The sequence below is a fragment of the Girardinichthys multiradiatus genome, chromosome 17 (genome assembly GCF_021462225.1).
Source record: "Girardinichthys multiradiatus isolate DD_20200921_A chromosome 17, DD_fGirMul_XY1, whole genome shotgun sequence".
Classification (NCBI taxonomy): Eukaryota; Metazoa; Chordata; class Actinopteri; order Cyprinodontiformes; family Goodeidae; genus Girardinichthys; species Girardinichthys multiradiatus.
Genome location: NC_061809.1, coordinates 4,092,020 through 4,109,685, shown reverse-complemented (window position 1 = coordinate 4,109,685; position 17,666 = coordinate 4,092,020). Strand labels below are relative to the sequence as shown.

At 40.0% G+C, this 17,666-nt stretch overlaps 1 protein-coding gene across 5 annotated transcripts; it reads left to right on the top strand.

The window, feature by feature from the left end:
- The first annotated feature begins 8 nt into the window (after nucleotides 1-8).
- On the top strand, nucleotides 9-13,257 carry golt1ba (golgi transport 1Ba). 5 transcript variants are annotated; one of them, XM_047390450.1, is made up of 6 exons: nucleotides 9-367; nucleotides 539-587; nucleotides 1,809-1,900; nucleotides 3,153-3,331; nucleotides 3,459-3,540; nucleotides 12,627-13,257. In XM_047390450.1, the coding sequence occupies exons 2-6, from the start codon at nucleotides 563-565 to the stop codon at nucleotides 12,663-12,665; spliced, it is 417 nt and encodes a 138-aa protein (XP_047246406.1). In that variant the 5' UTR covers nucleotides 9-367; nucleotides 539-562; the 3' UTR covers nucleotides 12,666-13,257. The 5 variants fall into 5 exon arrangements, with proteins under 5 accessions (XP_047246406.1, XP_047246404.1, XP_047246407.1 ...); XM_047390448.1 differs by having other exon boundaries at nucleotides 10-453; XM_047390451.1 differs by lacking the exons at nucleotides 9-367; nucleotides 12,627-13,257 and adding an exon at nucleotides 5,010-5,723 and having other exon boundaries at nucleotides 403-587.
- Nucleotides 13,258-17,666: the final 4,409 nt, after the last annotated feature.

Below are 17,666 nucleotides of genomic sequence, written 5' to 3'. Positions count from 1 at the left end.
TACAGCTTCTTTGGCCTGAGCTCGTTTGCGTGTATTTTCTAAATGAATATAGTTAAGTTAGAGTTTATCTCACAAAAAGTAATGTCTAGTCTAAAAACACATTTCACATTGCTATAGCTCCACGTTAGTGTTGCCTGTCCGAATGTTCGCAGGGTATAATGATTCAGAGTCTTGTGTGAGTCGCATTCAAGAAACTAGTTTAGCACTGCTTGGTTTAGTGCGTTCGAACGTTGCCTAATTTGCTCATGTTTTGCTAAGTTTTTTTTTTTTTTTTTTTTTTTGCTTTGATATGCGTGTGGCAAAGAGGAATAGGCAAGTCTGCTCAAATAATGGCGGAAGTAGGCAGGTAAAGCGACGCAGGTGAAAGGTTGGTGTGTGTAATGTAGCTCGTTACGCTGTCCCGGAAGATTACCTCTCAACAACGAGTGTTTCCGGAAGACGTGGCTGTTAATGGTGTGGCAACTGTCATCCAAGCCATTAGAGGGATTTAACCATTTTTTTTTATTATTATTATTTTCTTCTCTTGTTTTTACCTTAGGTTATACCTTGATTGAGCATCAAGATGATTTCGCTAACAGACTCACAAAGTAAGATTTCAGTTGTTTAACAGAAACTGTAGCTTTCAGCCATGTCAAATGCATGGTTTCTAAAAAGGGGAGTTTATCAGCTCCATTTAAATACCTTTTAGTATTGCTAAGCAATTTTTGCAACCCTCGTACTCTGGCCATTGTCTTGGTGTTTTTATGACTCGTAAGTTAGTGAAATGAAAAGGAAAAAAACAGCGTAAACGACGATGCTTTTAAGCAATAATTGTAAGATTGCTTGAATATTAATTATTACCGATGACGGTGCTGATGATACGGCTTTTTTTCAAAAATGTTAAAATATTACAAAGTGAAACGACTAAACGGCGAATTATTAAAAGTAAAAATATAAAAGTTCCTACTGTTGTTAATTTGAAAATTACATTAACTGACATCTTAGTATACAGACATATCAATGGAACGTTAAGTGGAGGGAAAAAGTGTGCTACAAGCAACATAGATAACTGCATCTTTGAAAGGTTTGTGTTGCAAAGCTACAAGAGTTTGAAAGAGATTCACAAGGAGGCTCGAGTCTGAGCTTCAAGAGTCAAGGTGCACAGAAGTTAGTGAAGGCATTCTCCTTGAAATTTGTAGAACTATGCATGCTTTCCTCTGCGGACAAGCTTTATCAAGATGCTGATTTCATTGTTCAGCAGAACCTGCCCACACCACCAAATGTACCAGTACCTCCTTTAATGGCCATGGTATCTCAGATTGTCCAGCACCCTGACCTAAGCCCCATGGTGTATTGTCAAGGAGACGAGAGACACTAAAGCCTTCAGTCATTCCAAATACTGAGTGAATTTATCATACAGTAAACTTCTCGAGGGGCCCACATTTCTGTACAAGAAATCCTTTCGATTGTTCTGATGTAATATAACATTTTTTTGAGAAGCTTAATTTGGTTGTCATTAGCTGGAAGCCAACAACCATGTAAACAGAAATAAAAACTGGAAATATATCACCCTATGTGTAATGAACCAATAAAATAAATGTTTTCAGATTTTGAATTGGATAATTAATTGAAAGAAATCAACTTTTCCATGATATTTTAATTATTGAGGTACACCTGCATATAATGTACTGATCGTGGTGGACCAACACTCAGTCTGTTCCACAGTTTCTCTGATGATTAAGATATCCAAAAAGCTTTAATGTTGTCAGGACGCCAGGCTGTTTTAACAACATTCAATGTGTGTGTGTGTGTGTGTGTGTGTGTGTCAGAGATTGGAATGGGATTAACAGGTTTTGGCGTGTTTTTCCTCTTCTTTGGGATGATCCTGTTTTTTGACAAAGCACTTTTGGCCATTGGAAATGTGAGTATTGCTTTCTGTGGTGTGACACGATCACGCTGCAAGATCAACATGTGTACTTTCCTCCATGGTGACATTGCAATGGCACATTTATGTTCATTCACCAACCAATCAGACAGGTCAAATGCTGAAGAAGCCAACTTTTTTTTTCTAGTTCATTCAATTCGTCAAAGCTATGAAACAACAACATGCATGTACAATACAGACAAGAAATTTGGACACACCTCATTCAAAGAGTTTTCTTTATTTTCATGATTATGAATATTGTAGCTTCACACTGAAGGCATCAAAACTATGAATTAACACATGTGGAATTATATACTGAACAAAAAAGTGTGAAACAACTGAAAATATGTCTTATATTCTAGGTTCTTCAAAGTAGCCGCCTTTTACTTTGATTACTGCTCCACACACTCTTGGTATTCTGTTGATGAGCTTCAAGAGGTAGTCACCTGATGGTCCCAACCCCATTTATGAGGCTTGAAATCCCACTTATTAAACCTGACAGGGCACACCTGTGAAGTGAAAACCATTTCAGGTGTCAGCCTTAGTGCTCTATGTATTATACACACATGCATACAAGTAAATATAGAATTTTTCATTTTCAAGGTTATAGGTGGATATTTGGAAATTAAGAGACATTTAGACCGTATGTCGTCCTTACAGTAGATCAGTTGAGCTTCAGATGAACAACAGCACATGACATGCAGAAATAACGTCTGGGAAACAAAAGTCCAGCCTTTGTTCTTGAATGAAATAAGAGGTAGTATTATTCAATTCCCTTAAGTTCACAACATATTGGCACAAACACCAACTGTCAAGTACGGCGGTGGATGGCTGATTGTGATTGTCTTTTTGTGGAAAAAGGAGGGAAAAAAGCCTAGATGGTATTGGTTTACAGTTTGGGTTCTTTGTAGATGTTCTGATTGAACGGCAGGGTTTCTTTCCTGGTCTGGATAAAGGCAATTGTATCCATTAATTCTGTTTATCTGTTCCTCCAGCCATTTTTGCAGGCTTTATAACTACTGCTTGACCACCATAGTAATGTTTGCTCTAGATGTACTGTGACTTTTTCTGTTCCTATTTATTGTTTTAAAATAGGATAAAAACCTAGGGAATTTGAGTCTGAAAAAGTGTAGAAACCAAGGAAAAAGTGTGAACAGGGTGGGAATCTGTTATTTACCATTTGGAACAGATTTTTAGTTCTTTAGTCGCACCTTTCTGCAAACACTGCTAACCATTTTGTGCATCGTAGATCTTGTTTGTCACTGGCCTCGCTTTCGTCATCGGGCTGGAGAGGACGTTCCGCTTCTTCTTTCAGAAGCACAAGTTGAAGGCCACCGGTTTCTTCCTGGGAGGAGTGCTTGTAGTACTTATTGGCTGGCCTATTGTTGGAGTCGTGCTGGAGATCTATGGATTTTTCCTCTTGTTCAGGTAAGAGGAAGTGAAGATAACTAAAACTGTAACATGTTCTCATAATGCTTTTTTCAAAACTCCGATCTCTTCTCTGTATTCGCTTCATCTCTCCTGACTCCATCTCTTCCTTTGGCTTCATGTGCAGGGGCTTCTTCCCAGTTGTTGTAGGCTTCATCAGAAGAATACCAGTTCTTGGCTCCATCCTAAACCTGCCCTTCATCAGTACTGTAAGTATTGCCCAGCGCTACAGCAGCCTCTGCAAGTCAAGTTTTATAGCCTTTTTCAGCAACAAGGCACTCAAGGCGCGTACATAAGGAAAAACATTACAAGGATACAGAAAATCAAACAACAGAGGTAATTTAAAAAAAAAGAGAGAATAGAATGATGGATAAGAAAACGAAAGGAAAATTGAACTGAAAACGTAACTAATCATGCCTAGATGGCCCAGTCAAAGGCCACTCTAAACAAATAAGTTTTTAATCTTGATTTAAAACAACTTAGGGTTTCGGCGCTTTTACAGTTTTCCGGGAGTTTATTCCAGATTAGTGGAGCATAAGAACTAAAAGCTGCTTCTCCATGCAGCGTTCTGGATCAACTGCAGCTGTCTGATCGACTTTTTCTGCAGTAGAATAGCCGTAAAAGACTTGTGTCCACATCAACATTTACAATCTTCTGCAGGTGTTCTGTTAACACAGAGCCTAAGAATACAGAATGAAAATAAAATACCATCTCAAAATAAATACGGTGTTAGGGTGAGTCATGTGCTCCTTTCAAGGTATACCAAGCTTTTTTATTTTTTGGATTTTAGAGTTTCAAACCAGCTAAAGTTTTTCATCCTATTGTTTAAAGTCCTTCTTGAGGTGCCAGAGAAAATGCTGAGGTGATCTGAGTGTTCTCTGACTTTTTGGAGATAGTGCTGCTTGCTCCTCCCACACCTTTTACTGTACACTGGTGGTCAGCTGTCTGAAGGAAGTCAACTAGAAATCAAATGCATTTTCTTTCACTTGCATGAAAGACAAATCTCTTTTTGCATCTCCAAAGTCGGTGGGCTTAACCTTGATGGGGGTGTTTCCCCCCTTTGCCTTTGATTCACTTCCATAATTTAATTTTACTCCACTTCTGTACCCACATAAGGAAACAAGCAGGCAAGCATGCACACATACACAAAACATACACTCTCTGGCCACTTTTGTTAGGTGCTCCGGTTCAATTTCTGGTTAACACAAAAATGCAATCAGTCAGTCAACTTGGAGGAGACTGATCCAGTCAGGTACTTTTTTTTGTGGTGAAGACGACGTACTTAAATTCAAAGCAAGCTTTAGAATGGGGCAAAAGGGGGATTTATGTGACTTTGAACACGGGGTGGTTGTTGGTGCCAGACAGGCTGGTCTGAGTTAGGGTGACCAGATATCAAAAAACCGAATGTGGGACAACAAGGATGAGAGACGTTGTGGGACACATTACCAACACTATGATGACATCATAAATTTGAATTTGACAAAGATTCATCAATCTCTGTTTTATATGTGCAAAACAATGAATTAGCACAAGTTTGAAAAATACAAGCTTTTAAAGTTTAACACTGGTAATCTCGGCTGCTGTTACCTTGTCTGTCTTGACACACTTTCATTGTATTCTGTATAGCCTACTAATGTAAGCTATACAAGAAAATCCTTTTCTTGTTTTATTTTCCCAGCATCGTGGCGCGCAGGCTGGTCATGACGTGGGACGCTGATGCATATTTTGATTGACAGCTGATGCGGCGCTGTGATGATGACAGCAGCTCTGCTTTCTTTACATTTCAGAAAAGCTCCAGTCGAATAGTTTTTTGACTTATCAGAATTTGACCCAGTCAAATGCGGGACATTGTTTCTGTTTCGGGGACACCGGGACAGGAGTGAAAAATGCGGCACGGTCCAGCACAAATCGGGACATCTGGTCACCCTAGTCTGAGAGTCTCGGAAGCAAATGATCCACTAGGCTTTCAAACACAACCATCTCTTGGGTTTCTAGAGAAAAAGGGTAACTATCCAGCATGCAGAAACTGTATGGGCAAAATGTCTTGTCAGAGTTGAATTGCTAGGCTGTTTCAAGATTATAGAGTACTACATCAAATAATCACTTTTTACAACCAAGTTATGCAGAATACCTTCTCTGTAGCGGAAAGTGTCTGACTCCATGTTGTATCAATCCCATCAAGAATTACAGCAGTTCTGAAGGGCAAATTAGGTCCAACACAGGTCTAGCAAGGTGGAGCTATTAAAGTGGCCAGCAAGTGTATAAACATGGACACAGGCACATTACATTATTATAACTTTAGCAATCAATGTGGTATAGTATTTTTGCAGCATTATACATATTTGGATTTGTTTTGTTTTTTGTTGTTTTTAAATAAAATATATTTTTTTTTACTCTGGGACTGGCAAATGCAACATTTTACATAATACAATTTTTTTACATCATAAATATGCTATTTTTCTGCTGTTGTGTGGAAACTGATGATTTAAGGTGAACATCTGTGTGTGTTTTTACCTGTTTTTAAAGCCTCCCTAAGTTTCTGAGGATAATCAGCAGTTGCGGTTAGTTGCAGCGATTTTCCACTGCATGCCAATCCCACACAAGGATGGTTACCAGCGCTTTACAACCTCTTATTATGGACCCGAATGTCATGACAAAAAAAGAGCATGGTCAGAAGTATTTTAATGGCCACTATTTTTCATGTGCTTTTATTTTTTACTTGCAATGTCTATGAACCATCTCTCAATTATTTATCATTTCCTACCAAGGAGCCAGACTTTCTTCAGCTGCTTTCTGACTATGTTTTCAACTGAATTGGTTTGTTTGTTAAGCCATATACGGCAGGTTAACGAAGTGTTGTACACCAACATTTTCTCAATTTTTTCTATTGAAATTTGCACTAGATGTTGCAAACAACACAAGTAATCCACACATACAAAGACATGAATGCAAAGCATTCCACAAATAAAGCTATAGGTAAAAATTAAAAATGATATAGGAAATAAGTATCGAACACACTTTTGTGTGCAGTTTTGTACAGTTTTGTAAATACTTTGTGGACAAGATGTTTTTTTTTTGTTCATGCCAACTTCAAGATGTCTCCTTGATGTGGAAACGAGTCCAATACATTGCTCAGGCGTGATCCAAACTGGCCTCAGAAGGTTCTGGGGCTCCTTTCTATGCACTTTGATCTTTATTTGTTTTCCATAGATTTTCAATTGAATAAAAGTCAAGTAATTAACTGGGCCATTTTAATCAAGTTACTCTCTTTCTTTGAAATCAATTAAGAGTTCCTTGGCTGTGTGTTTGGGACTATTGTCTTTCTTAAAAATCCACTCTGATTTCATCCTCTGAATCTGATCATGAATATCTTCATCCTTTCAGTGATGTGAAACAGCCCACAACATGTTGTTTCCACCTGCAAACTTCACTTTTGGCATGATGTTTTTGGGGTGATGTGTATGGAGTTAAATTTGTCTCAATATTATTCAATCAAACAAAAACCTAATCTCAATCAAAAAAATAATATTCAATAAAAAAAAACTAATCTCAACCAAAACATATTAAGTTGTTATCAAAACTTTCAGAGTATTTTCTCACAAAGAGAAAAAAGTTATTTACAAAACATAAACTTTTATTTACGCAGGTCAAAAATCTTTGGTTACGAGTCTCGCTTTTTTGATTTTGACGCTCTCTGTTTTTGGTTGAATTCAACGAATTTTGAGTTCTGGGAACATGAACATCCTGGGCGGGGCCTAAAGACGAACGCTGTAAGACGTTTCCCTATTGGTTAGCGCTGACTAAAGCCGCAGACTCTGATCCCCTCCATCTCTGAACTTCTGCTCGAACTGCAGGGCTTGCAGCGTCGCTTCAGTGAGGAGACATCAACTGTACAGAAGAAAACTGCGGTCAAGTGAGCCGAAAGTCAGAAATACGCAGTCACGCCAGCCGACACTAGCTCTCTCTTAAAGATTAGCGTCACACATACAAGGCGCATTATATATACTACACTTGGGGTAGTTGTGTATTTCTCCAGAAACCTACAGTGAAATTATGAAATACTAATTCTGGTTATAATATAGATGACCCTCTAATATAATCTGAAGAGATTGTGTTGTCACCTCTCATGGTTTTGGAGAAATAAATTCCTGAAAGTGGGACAAATGCATATAATGGTTGAGCATTTTGAGGTATTTTGACAAGATATTTCTCCAAAACTGTACAGTAAAATATTTATTCTTTTACATAAAACATGAATGTGAAAGTTGTAAAAATGTAATTAATATAAATGTTCTGTAGGTTACTTTTCTGTTTTCCTCTTATTTTCTCAACCGCTGCCAGGATCGGGTCCTTTCTGCTCCATTACTGTAATGCACCTTGTATGCGTGACGCTAATCTTTAAGAGAGAGCTGGTGTCGGCTGGCGTGACTGCGTATTTCTGACTGTCGCAGTTTTCTTCTGTACAGTTGATGTCTCCTCACTGAAGCGACGCTGCAAGCCCTGCAGTTCGAGCAGAAGTTCAGAGATGCGGGGGATCAGAGTCTGCTGCTTTAGTCAGCGCTAACCAATAGGGAAACGTCTTACATCGTTCGTCTTTAGGCCCCGCCCAGGATGTTCATGTTTCCAGAACTCAAAATTCGTTGAATTCAACCAAAAACAGAGAGCGTCAAAACCAAAAAATCGAGACTCGTAACCAAAGATTTTTGACCTGCGCAAATAAGTTTATGTTTTGCAAATAACTTTTTTCTCTTTGTGAGAAAAAACTCTGAAAGTTTTGATCACAACTTAATATTTTTTGACTGAGATTAGTTTTTTTTTATTGAATATTATTTTTTTTATTGAGATTAGTTTTTTTTTTGATTGAATATTATTTTTTTGATTGAGATTAGTTTTTTGTTTGATTGAATAATATTGAGACAAATTTAACTCCATAGATGTGCAGAACCATTCTTCCTCCAAACATAGTGCGCTGTGGTTGGTTTATTGAGAAATAAACCAACCACCTCTGGATTATGGATCAAATTGAAAGCTTTAAAAGTTTAGAAATGCAGCTGGAACCATTGCCATTTGTATGTTTTGCAACAGAAAACAAGCCTTTTTTAACGGTCTCTTTGCTTTAACCAATCGTCGTTCTTTTTTTCATAATACTTCATCATCAGTTCATATTAAACCAGCTAATATTGATTTGCCCAAACCAGCAGAAACACTTTTTTAAATACTGAAATATTTTAGTTGGTTTCTTGGCTTTTTAGTCTTTTTCACCCATCCTTCTCTTTATGTGATCAGTAGTTATTTCCTGCCATTCCAGTTTTTTCCCATAACTTAAATTGTGCAATACTTTACTTTAAATTCTTTGCATATTTGGATTACTTGGGGTTTTGCCAACACCTGGTGGGAATTTCATGCCAATTTAAATATTGGAAGATATTTACTGGAAAATTATTTGACCTGTTCAAAACTTATTTTACCCACTCTAGCAAGAATGCAATGTGGAGATTTGGAAGCAATTCAGTGACAGAACAGGCTGGCAAAAGAACAAAAACAGCCTTTTTGTTTGTGTTATGCTGTAGCAGGTTACAGATTCCACAGAGGTCTAGCAACTGTGGGAGTTGCAACAACTAAAAAAAGCATTCCTTGGATTTTTGCATAAACACAAGCTGTTCAGGCTCACACTATCACACTCAACCAATCACAGCGCTCGCATTTCTAATCTGTACAAAACATCAAACAGAGCTACTAACAGGAGGTCAACTGGATAGATGATAAACAAAATTCAGACAAAAGTTTGATATTATGTTCATAGCACCGGTAGCAGGCTGTTGTAGTTACACATTTCTTTTTCTTTAGGCCAAGTATTTAAATGGCACGGTTTTAAAACTGGAATATATCCTTCCATATCAAAAATGATAAATCTAATAATAATATAAAAGCAGATTTACTTCGGGTAACAAATCACTTTGTTCATAGATACAGCGCCTTGCAAACCTTTTTACTTTAATACCCTTAAATGAAATAAAAAATACTTTAAAATTAAATAATGAGTAAATACTCCAGCTGTGTATAATGTAATCTCAACATAAATCCAACTGTTCTGTGAACGCATCAGAGGTTTGTAAGAGAACATTAGTGGAAAAACAGCATCATGAAGACCTAAGAACACAGCATACAGGTCATTGAGAAAGTTAAAGCAGTTATATTACACCACAATAATCCAAGCTTAAACATTTCACGTCTGCCATATTTGTTTCTGAAAATAAAACAAATATGGCACAAGGGCAAACCTACTAGGACATGGTTGTCCACTTAAACTAAACATGTGGAAGATGATGTGGTTGGATGAGAGCAAAATTAAACTTTTTGGAATAAAAAAACAATGTGTAAAAGTATGATGGAGCATCATGCTGTGGGGATGGTTTTCAGCAGGGACAGATGAGCTGATTAGTTGGACAGATTCATGGTACTAAAGACAAGGCAATACTAGAAGAAGACCTGATACTTGAGACTGGAGCGGAGATTTGCCTTCCAGCAGGGCAATTTCCCTAAACATGCAGCCGGAGCAACAATCAGATCCAAGCATATGTTTTTAGAATGGGTTGGTAAAAATCCACAGGAAAATATGCGTCAAGGCTTGATAACTGCTCTTTACAGATGCTCTCCATCCGATTTGACTGAGCTTGAGCTTTTTTGTAGAGAAGAATTGGTATACGTTTCCCTCTCTACTGTAGATGTGCAAAGTTGGTAGAGACATTTTTTTATTGGAAAAAAGAAGAAAATCTCTGATATGCTTTCCCCTTCACAGTTTTGCGTTTCTTTATTGGTTGAACACATAAAATCCTAAAACACACTGAAGTTTGTGGCTGTAAAGTGAACACATTTAAGTGCTACAAGTATGAATGATTTTGTTTTCAGACGTCTGGAAATCAGACAATTAAAGGGGAGGAGGGTCTGTGACATTGTTGAGGCCCAAGCAGCAGAGGGACTTGCTGTTCTCAGCAGCAGTTGGCGGTGCTCCTCTTTCAGTAACATCTCTCCTCCAGCCTGTATCCATCTCTGGTGGCCTACTCCTGTATTGGCTTCTGGGTGGCAGCAATGCTCCGGTTGAGACAGGCTGAATGCACCGTATCTTACATTTCTTTATCACTTCTATCACTGCACTGGGGTTCCTTTCAGAGGACATTATGCATAGACAGAACAATGTTGGCATGACTGCTCATCCAAAACATAAAACACAGAAGTCTCACATTTTGTGCCACGTCTAAAAGAAAAATCGATCTTGTTTTCCAATAGATAAACATCTTGAAGAAGTAATTGTTTAGTTGAATTGCAGGTTAGATTTAAGCTGCCCAGCCTCCATCTCCTAGCACTCTATTTTTCTGTGCATCCATATCCTATCAGCTGGTCTCCCCACAGTTTCTCCATCCGACAGCTCATATTTTTGTAAATATTTTATTAAAACTTTTTATGGAACAACACTAAAGATATGATGCTGTGTTACAGTGTAAAGTAGTCAGTGTACAGCATGTATAACAGTGTACATTTACTGTCCTCTCAAGATAACTCAACACACAGCCATTAATGTCTAAATTGCTGGCAAAACAATTGAGTACACCTGTAAGAGAAAATGTCCAAGGTCTCAGTTGGGAATGTGGAGCGGAGTGTTAAATTTGGTGTTATCTCTCTCACACTCTGGTCCCTGGAAGTTCAACATGGCACCTTATGGCGAAGAACTCTCTGAGGATCTGAAAAAACAAATGTTGCTCTACATAAAGATGTCCTGGGCTGTAAGAAGATCACCAACACCCTGAAACCGAGCTGGCATACAGCAGTTTACCAGGACAGGTTCCAATCAGAACAGGCCTCACCATGGTCGACCAAAGAATTTAAGTGAACATGATCAGCATCATATCCATAGGTGGTCTTTCAGAAAGTTTAAAATGATTTAAAAAGGACCATACAGCCTGAATGTGGAGTATCCCCTCCTGTCATGCATGCTCTCATTGACACACCCTACTGTGGAACATCCAAACAGTGCTATCCAGCAGGTAGTTTAATTATACAAGTAAGCATGGGCCGGTATTACATTCTCACGGTATGTTAACCTTGACAAAAAAATCCTTGGTTTTGTGGCATTTACACACACTAAAAAATCACATGATCTGATGGTTCCAATCCAACAAATAAAAGACCAATGGTAGACAAGAACACAATTACAAAAGATTACAATGGCTTTTAATGAAATACATATTAAAATACAATTCTAGCAGACCTGCAGAAATCCAAAATTCTGATTAAATGGGATCCAGAGATGAATTTCTATAGAGCGCATTGACATTATGGTAGGTACACACAAACACATAGGCATAAATACATTTTGGAGAATTACACATTTTATGTAAAGTTTTTTGTTCATCCAAAGATGTTCTGCTCATGTGCATCTAATCGAGCAGCCTATAGTCCATGATACGTTTAGTGTTGCTACATTAAATGACTGACAATGCAAATATTTTAACCACAACAGATTGATTTTGACACACAGAGCTGAGCAAAAATATGAAATAAACTACTATATTTTGTTGTTAATTTCAGACAAACATACTTGTGCAAATTTAAAATCATTAGTCATTCTTTAGAATAATAAAACCATAAGAAGCTGATATTTAGTCAGAAAGTTGGTCATTTAATCAGGATATCATCAAATGTGTTGGGATCCTTTAGGTTCCACGCCATGCCTGTTTTTTTCATGCTAGAAACAGTATAACTTGTCTTTCCTCTTAATAAAACGAAAATTTAGGAGACTTACTTCAGCCAGCTGACCAGAAGTGCACAGCAACAAATGGGGTAGCACTGCATTACCCTGCCTTTCATATAGCTGGAGAAACTCCAGCCAGTCTAGCATCAGCTCTATCATCTAACTAGAAGGACTTTTGGAATGACATAATCATGAAACTTACCTAGCTATCCGTGGTGGTGCAGCCTGCTTCTTTGATATGAGGGACCCAAGTTCGAATCCCAGTTGTGTTAGAAAGGGCATCTGGTGTAAAAGCTCTGTGTGTGTTGCATTAACTTGCTGTGGTGACACCTGGATAAGGAGCAGCTGAAAAGGATTTACTATAATCATGGAACTAGCCTAGCACCTATGAAACTGGAACTTTGTAAAACCTTGGTGAACCTTGATAGTGGTTACTGGCCCATGCCTACACACAAACATGCAGCATGTTTTTCATATATTCTGTCCATTTTTCCCATTGTCTTTTAGACATATTGATGACACTGTCTTTTCTCTACTTTCTTTCAGTACGTGGACAATGCGAGTGAGGGCAACACGATGGTATAACTAAGACTTTTTGTACCCCATACAACCCCAGAAGGTTTTATAACACAGTCCCTTCTGTTCCTGAATAAAGCGGCTGTAGTTAAATGTTTCGATTTATCTGTCTAGCAGACAAAGACTGCCTCCCTTTTGTAATATCGCCGGGCTATACCACCACTCTGTGGCTCCTTAGCTCTGCATCACTCACGTGTCTTCGAAAGATGGATTCATTAAAGACACTACAATATTATCATAAATCCTATTGATTCCTCTGCCAACTGTTCACTGACTTGTTTAAGAATGTTGGAGGTAGACCTTGTTAGCCTTATTGATCATCAAACGTTATACCAGATGCCTCGAGGAGTGGGTCCTCAGCTTGCCAAATTTGATTTCTGTGCCACAGTTTTTCCCTCATATGGATAAGTCTTTTTTTCTTATTGCAGTAATTCTATCACAATGTCATTGTTTCTTCCTTTAAACTGTCATTTGTTTTATGTCATGGTTAACTGATACTGCTTGAGTATAAATTATTTAAAAAAAAATGAGTGTTCCACTTTATTTCATACTTATGTATTATTTTTGTTCCCAAACTAGTAATAAATTGGGTTTTTCCAGGGTGGTGCCTCTAAGTCAAGTGCTAAAAGCTTGGAGATCTACTGGTTAAAAAATAATCCAAGTCATATTTCATCGGTGTACATAATATCATTTGTACCTGTGTAAAAGTAGATAGACGAATACTTCACAAGGAGTGGACTGAGGCTGGAGTCGCTGCATCAAGAGCCACCAAACCAAGACGAATACTTGACATGAGCTACCAATGTCATATTCCTTAAGTCAAGCCACTCCTGAACCAAAGACAACATCAGAAGCATCTTACCTGGGCCAAGGAGAAAAGGAACTAGACTGTTGCTCAGCGGTCCAAAGTCCTGTTTTCAGATTAAAGTAAATTCTGCATTTTATTTGGAAATGAAGGTCCCGGAGTCTGGAGGAAGAGTGGAAAGGGACAGAACCCACATTGCTTGAAGTCCAGTGTGAAGTTTCCACAGTCAGTGATGGTTTGGGTGCAATGTCATCTGCTGGTGTTGGTCCACTGGGTTTTCTAAGGTCCACGGTCGATGCAGCCATGAACCAAATTCTAGAGCACTTCATGCTTCCCTTCTCTGACAAGCTGTATGGAGAAGCTGATTTTATTTTCCAGCAGGACTTGGTACCGGCCCACACTGCCAAAGGTACCACAAGCTGGTTCAATGACCATGGTGTTCCTGTTCTTGATTGGCCAGCAAACTCCCCTGACCTGAACCCCATAGAAAATCTATGAGCTGTTGTCAAGAGGAAGATGAGAGACACCAGATCCAATAAGGCAGTTGACCTGAAGGCAGCCATCAGAGCAACCTGGGCTTCCATTACACCTACACAGAACCACAAGCTGATCACCTCTAGGCTACGGCGCATTGATGCAGTAATTCATGCAAGAGGAAGCCCAACCAAGTACTGAGTACATAGAAATGGACAAACTTTTCAGAAGCCTGACATTTGTGCTTAATTCATCCTTTTTTGATTGGTCTAATGTGATATTCTAATTTTCTGAGACACTGAATTTTAGGTTTTCTTTACTCGTAAGCCATAGTCATAAAAATTACAAGAAATAAAAGCTTGAAATATTTTACTCTATGTGGAATGAACCTTTCAAAAATTACTGGCAAAAAAGATTGCACTTTTATGCAATATTAAAATTTTTGAAACCTATATAATCATTATCCATAACACTATGACCGATGACAAGTGAAGTGTATAACAATGACTGTTGCTTCATCATTGCACCTTTTAGTGGGTGGGATATATTAGGCTGACAAGTTTGTCCTCAAAGTTGATGTATTAGAAGCAGGAAAGCTTGGCAAGTGTAAATGATTTGAGTTAGACTGACAAGGGCCAAACTGTGATAGCAAGATGACAAAGTATCTCTAAAACTATCCAATAGATTAACTTCTGTCCCTAAATTAGCTGAAGAAGTTAATGCTGATCCTGTTGTATATGGGACTGCATAGCTGCAGACCCGTTCAAATGCCCATGCTAACCTCTTTCCGTGTCTGAAGGCACCATTAATGGGGTTTGACAACAGAACTGGTGCAATGAACCATTGAAACAGGGTAAACTGGTTTAATGAACCACATTTTCCTTCATTATACCCGCATGACTGTGTTTAAGTGGAAAACCTATCTATGGAACATATTGCAACGTGATGCATTATGTTAAATACACCCAGAAGAGGCAGCGTTAGACTACAGGCAATCTTCAAAGCCCTTGGATCCTGCTGTATATGTTACTTTGACATATCCCTACCACCTTCCTAAGCATTATTGCAGAATATGGGATTTACTAAAGGCAGGTTTGTATAAAAACATGCGCTAATTTGATAGCACATGTAAAGCTGATCTAGTAACCAGGTGGAACGACGATTGCATCTGTCAAATGAAAAAAATATATAATTTTTATCTTTTTAAATGTTTTTAAAAAGTGTATTTTAAAATTTATTTAATTTTTTATTATTATTACCTTCAGCTCCTGGCTTTGAATTTCATCTTTCTTATACAATCACTATGCTCTCCCAAAATGTCCATGATGACAGCCAAGTACACACAAAATCCTTCAGCCATCTTTTTGATATTGCCTTTTTACTTGCGGCCAGAGTTACCTTTGTAAATAAATCTTATTTCCTCACCAGGTGTTTGGAATTGTATAGCCCAAAATGTTGGTCAACATTCACTTATTATTGTGCAGCCCCAAAAAATATTTGAGTGACTGGCATCTAATTCTCCACACATTCTTCAAAATTTTTGTAATGTAGAAGTCTGTTTGCTTTTTATTTTAGGTGTTGGTAAAAATCGTGTTAAGTTCTTCCAGCAGAAATCCCTCCACGATAATTAATTTGTTGTGCTTTGCTGTGTTTCACATATTTGGAACCATTCCTCATCTGTTATTTTAACTTTCAGTACTTTTTCCCATTTCTTTTTTGGATGCAATGTTAAATCTCTGCACTCCCCCAGAGTTGTAAAAAGCTGAAATAGTTTTTACCCTTTTTTTCATCCGGGACCGGGTCGTGGGGGCGGCAGACTCAGTAGAGACACCCAGAAGTCCCTCTCCCTAGACACCTCCTCCAGCTCCTCCGGGGGGGAGCCCAAGGCATTTCCAGGCCAGCCGAAAGACATAGTCCCTCCTGCGTGTCCTGGGCCGTCCCCTGGGCCTCCTCCCGGTGGGATGGCCTGGAACACCTCTGGATCCGGTATAGCTGCCTGAGGCACCTCAACTGGCTCCTCTCAATGTGGAGGAGCAGCGGCTCTACTCCGAGCCCCTCCCGGATGGCCGAGTTTGTAACCCTATCTCTAAGGGAGTGCCCGGCCACCCTATGGAGGAAGCTCATTTCAGCTGCTTGTATCCTGGATCTTATTCTTTCGATCATGACCAAGTGCATGGCCATAGGTGAGAATAGGAACGTTGACCAACAGGTAAATCGAAAGCTTCGCTCTTCGGCTCAGCTCTCTCTTCACCACAACAGACCGGCACACCATCCCCATTACTGCGGCAGGTGCACCGATCCATCTGTCGATCTCCCGCTCCATTCTCCCCTCACTTGTGAAAAAGACCCCAAGATACTTGAACTCCTCCACTTGAGGCAGGAACTCCCCTCCAACTTCAAGAGGACAAGCCACCCTTTTCCAGTTGAGAACCATGGCCTCGAGGTTGGAGGAGCTGATCTTCATCCCAACTGCTTCACACTCGGCTGTGAACCGCCCCAGTGCATGTTGTAGGTCTTGGCTAGAGGGGGTCAGCAGGACCACGTCTTCTGCAAAAAGAAGAGACAAAACCCACTGGTCCCCAAACCAGACCCCCTCCGGCCCTTGGCTGCACCTAGAAATGCTGTCCAAAAAAGTAATGAACAGGAGAAGTGACAAAGGGAAGCCCTGCCGGAATCCAACATCCACCGGGAACAGATGCGACTTAGTGCCAACAATGCGCACCAAACTCCTGCTCCACTTGTACAGAGACTGGATGGCCCCTAATAAAAGGACCCTGACTCCGTACTTCTGGAGCACCCCATAGGGCACCACGTGGGACACAGTTGAATGCCTTCTCCAGGTCCACAAAACACATGTGGACTTGTTGGGCAAACTCCCATGAACCCTCGAGTAGCCTGTAGAGGGTGTAGAGCTGGTCCAGAGTTCCACGGCCGGGACGAAAACCACACTGTTCCTCCTGAAGCTGAGGTTCGACTACCAGCCAGACTCTCCTCTCCAATACCCTGGCATAAGCCTTACCAGGGAGGCTGAGGAGTGTGATCCCGCTATAGTTGGAACACACACTCCGGTCACCCTTCTTATGAAGGGGAACCACCACCCCGTTTGCCAGTCCAGAGCCACGTGATGTTAAGGAGGCGTGTCAACTTTGACAGCCCCACAACATCCAGAGACTTGAGGTACTCAGGGTGGATCTTATCCACCCCCGAAGCCCTGCCACCGTGGAGCTTTTAACCACCTCAGTGACTTCAGCCTGGGTGATAAAAGAGTCCAACCCCGAGTCCCCAGCCTCTGCTTGCACCAGGGAATGCGTGATGGCAGGATTGAGAAGATCCTCGAAGTACTCCTTCTACTGCTCAATAATGTCTCCAATCGATGTCAATGTAAGCAGTGCTGGAGAAGCACTGCTTCCCCCTCCTGAGGCACCGGATGGTTTTCCAGAATCGCTTCGAGGCCAACCAGTAGTCCTTCTCCATGGATTCACCGAACTCCTCCCAGGCCCAAGTTTTTGCCACAGGTTCTCTGCCACAGCCTGGGCTGCGGCACGCTTGGCTTCACGGTACCCGTCAGCCGCCTCAGGAGTCCCACAAGCCAAGCACAGCCGAAAGGACTTCTTCAGCTTGACAGCCTCCCTTACTGCCGGTGTCCACCACCGGGTTTGGGGATTGCTGCCATGACAGGCACTGCAGACCTTACGGCCACAGCTACGGGCAGCAGCATCGACAATAGACGG

What these genes read in the sequence shown, in the direction of transcription:
- golt1ba (XM_047390450.1), top strand. Translation starts at nt 563, where the DNA reads ATGATTTCGCTAACAGACTCACAAA. An exon ending in GGATTTTTCCTCTTGTTCAG is followed by an intron (nt 3,332 to 3,458) that starts GTAAGAGGAAGT and finishes CTTCATGTGCAG; the next exon opens with GGGCTTCTTCCCAGTTGTTG. An exon ending in ACCTGCCCTTCATCAGTACT is followed by an intron (nt 3,541 to 12,626) that starts GTAAGTATTGCC and finishes ACTTTCTTTCAG; the next exon opens with TACGTGGACAATGCGAGTGA.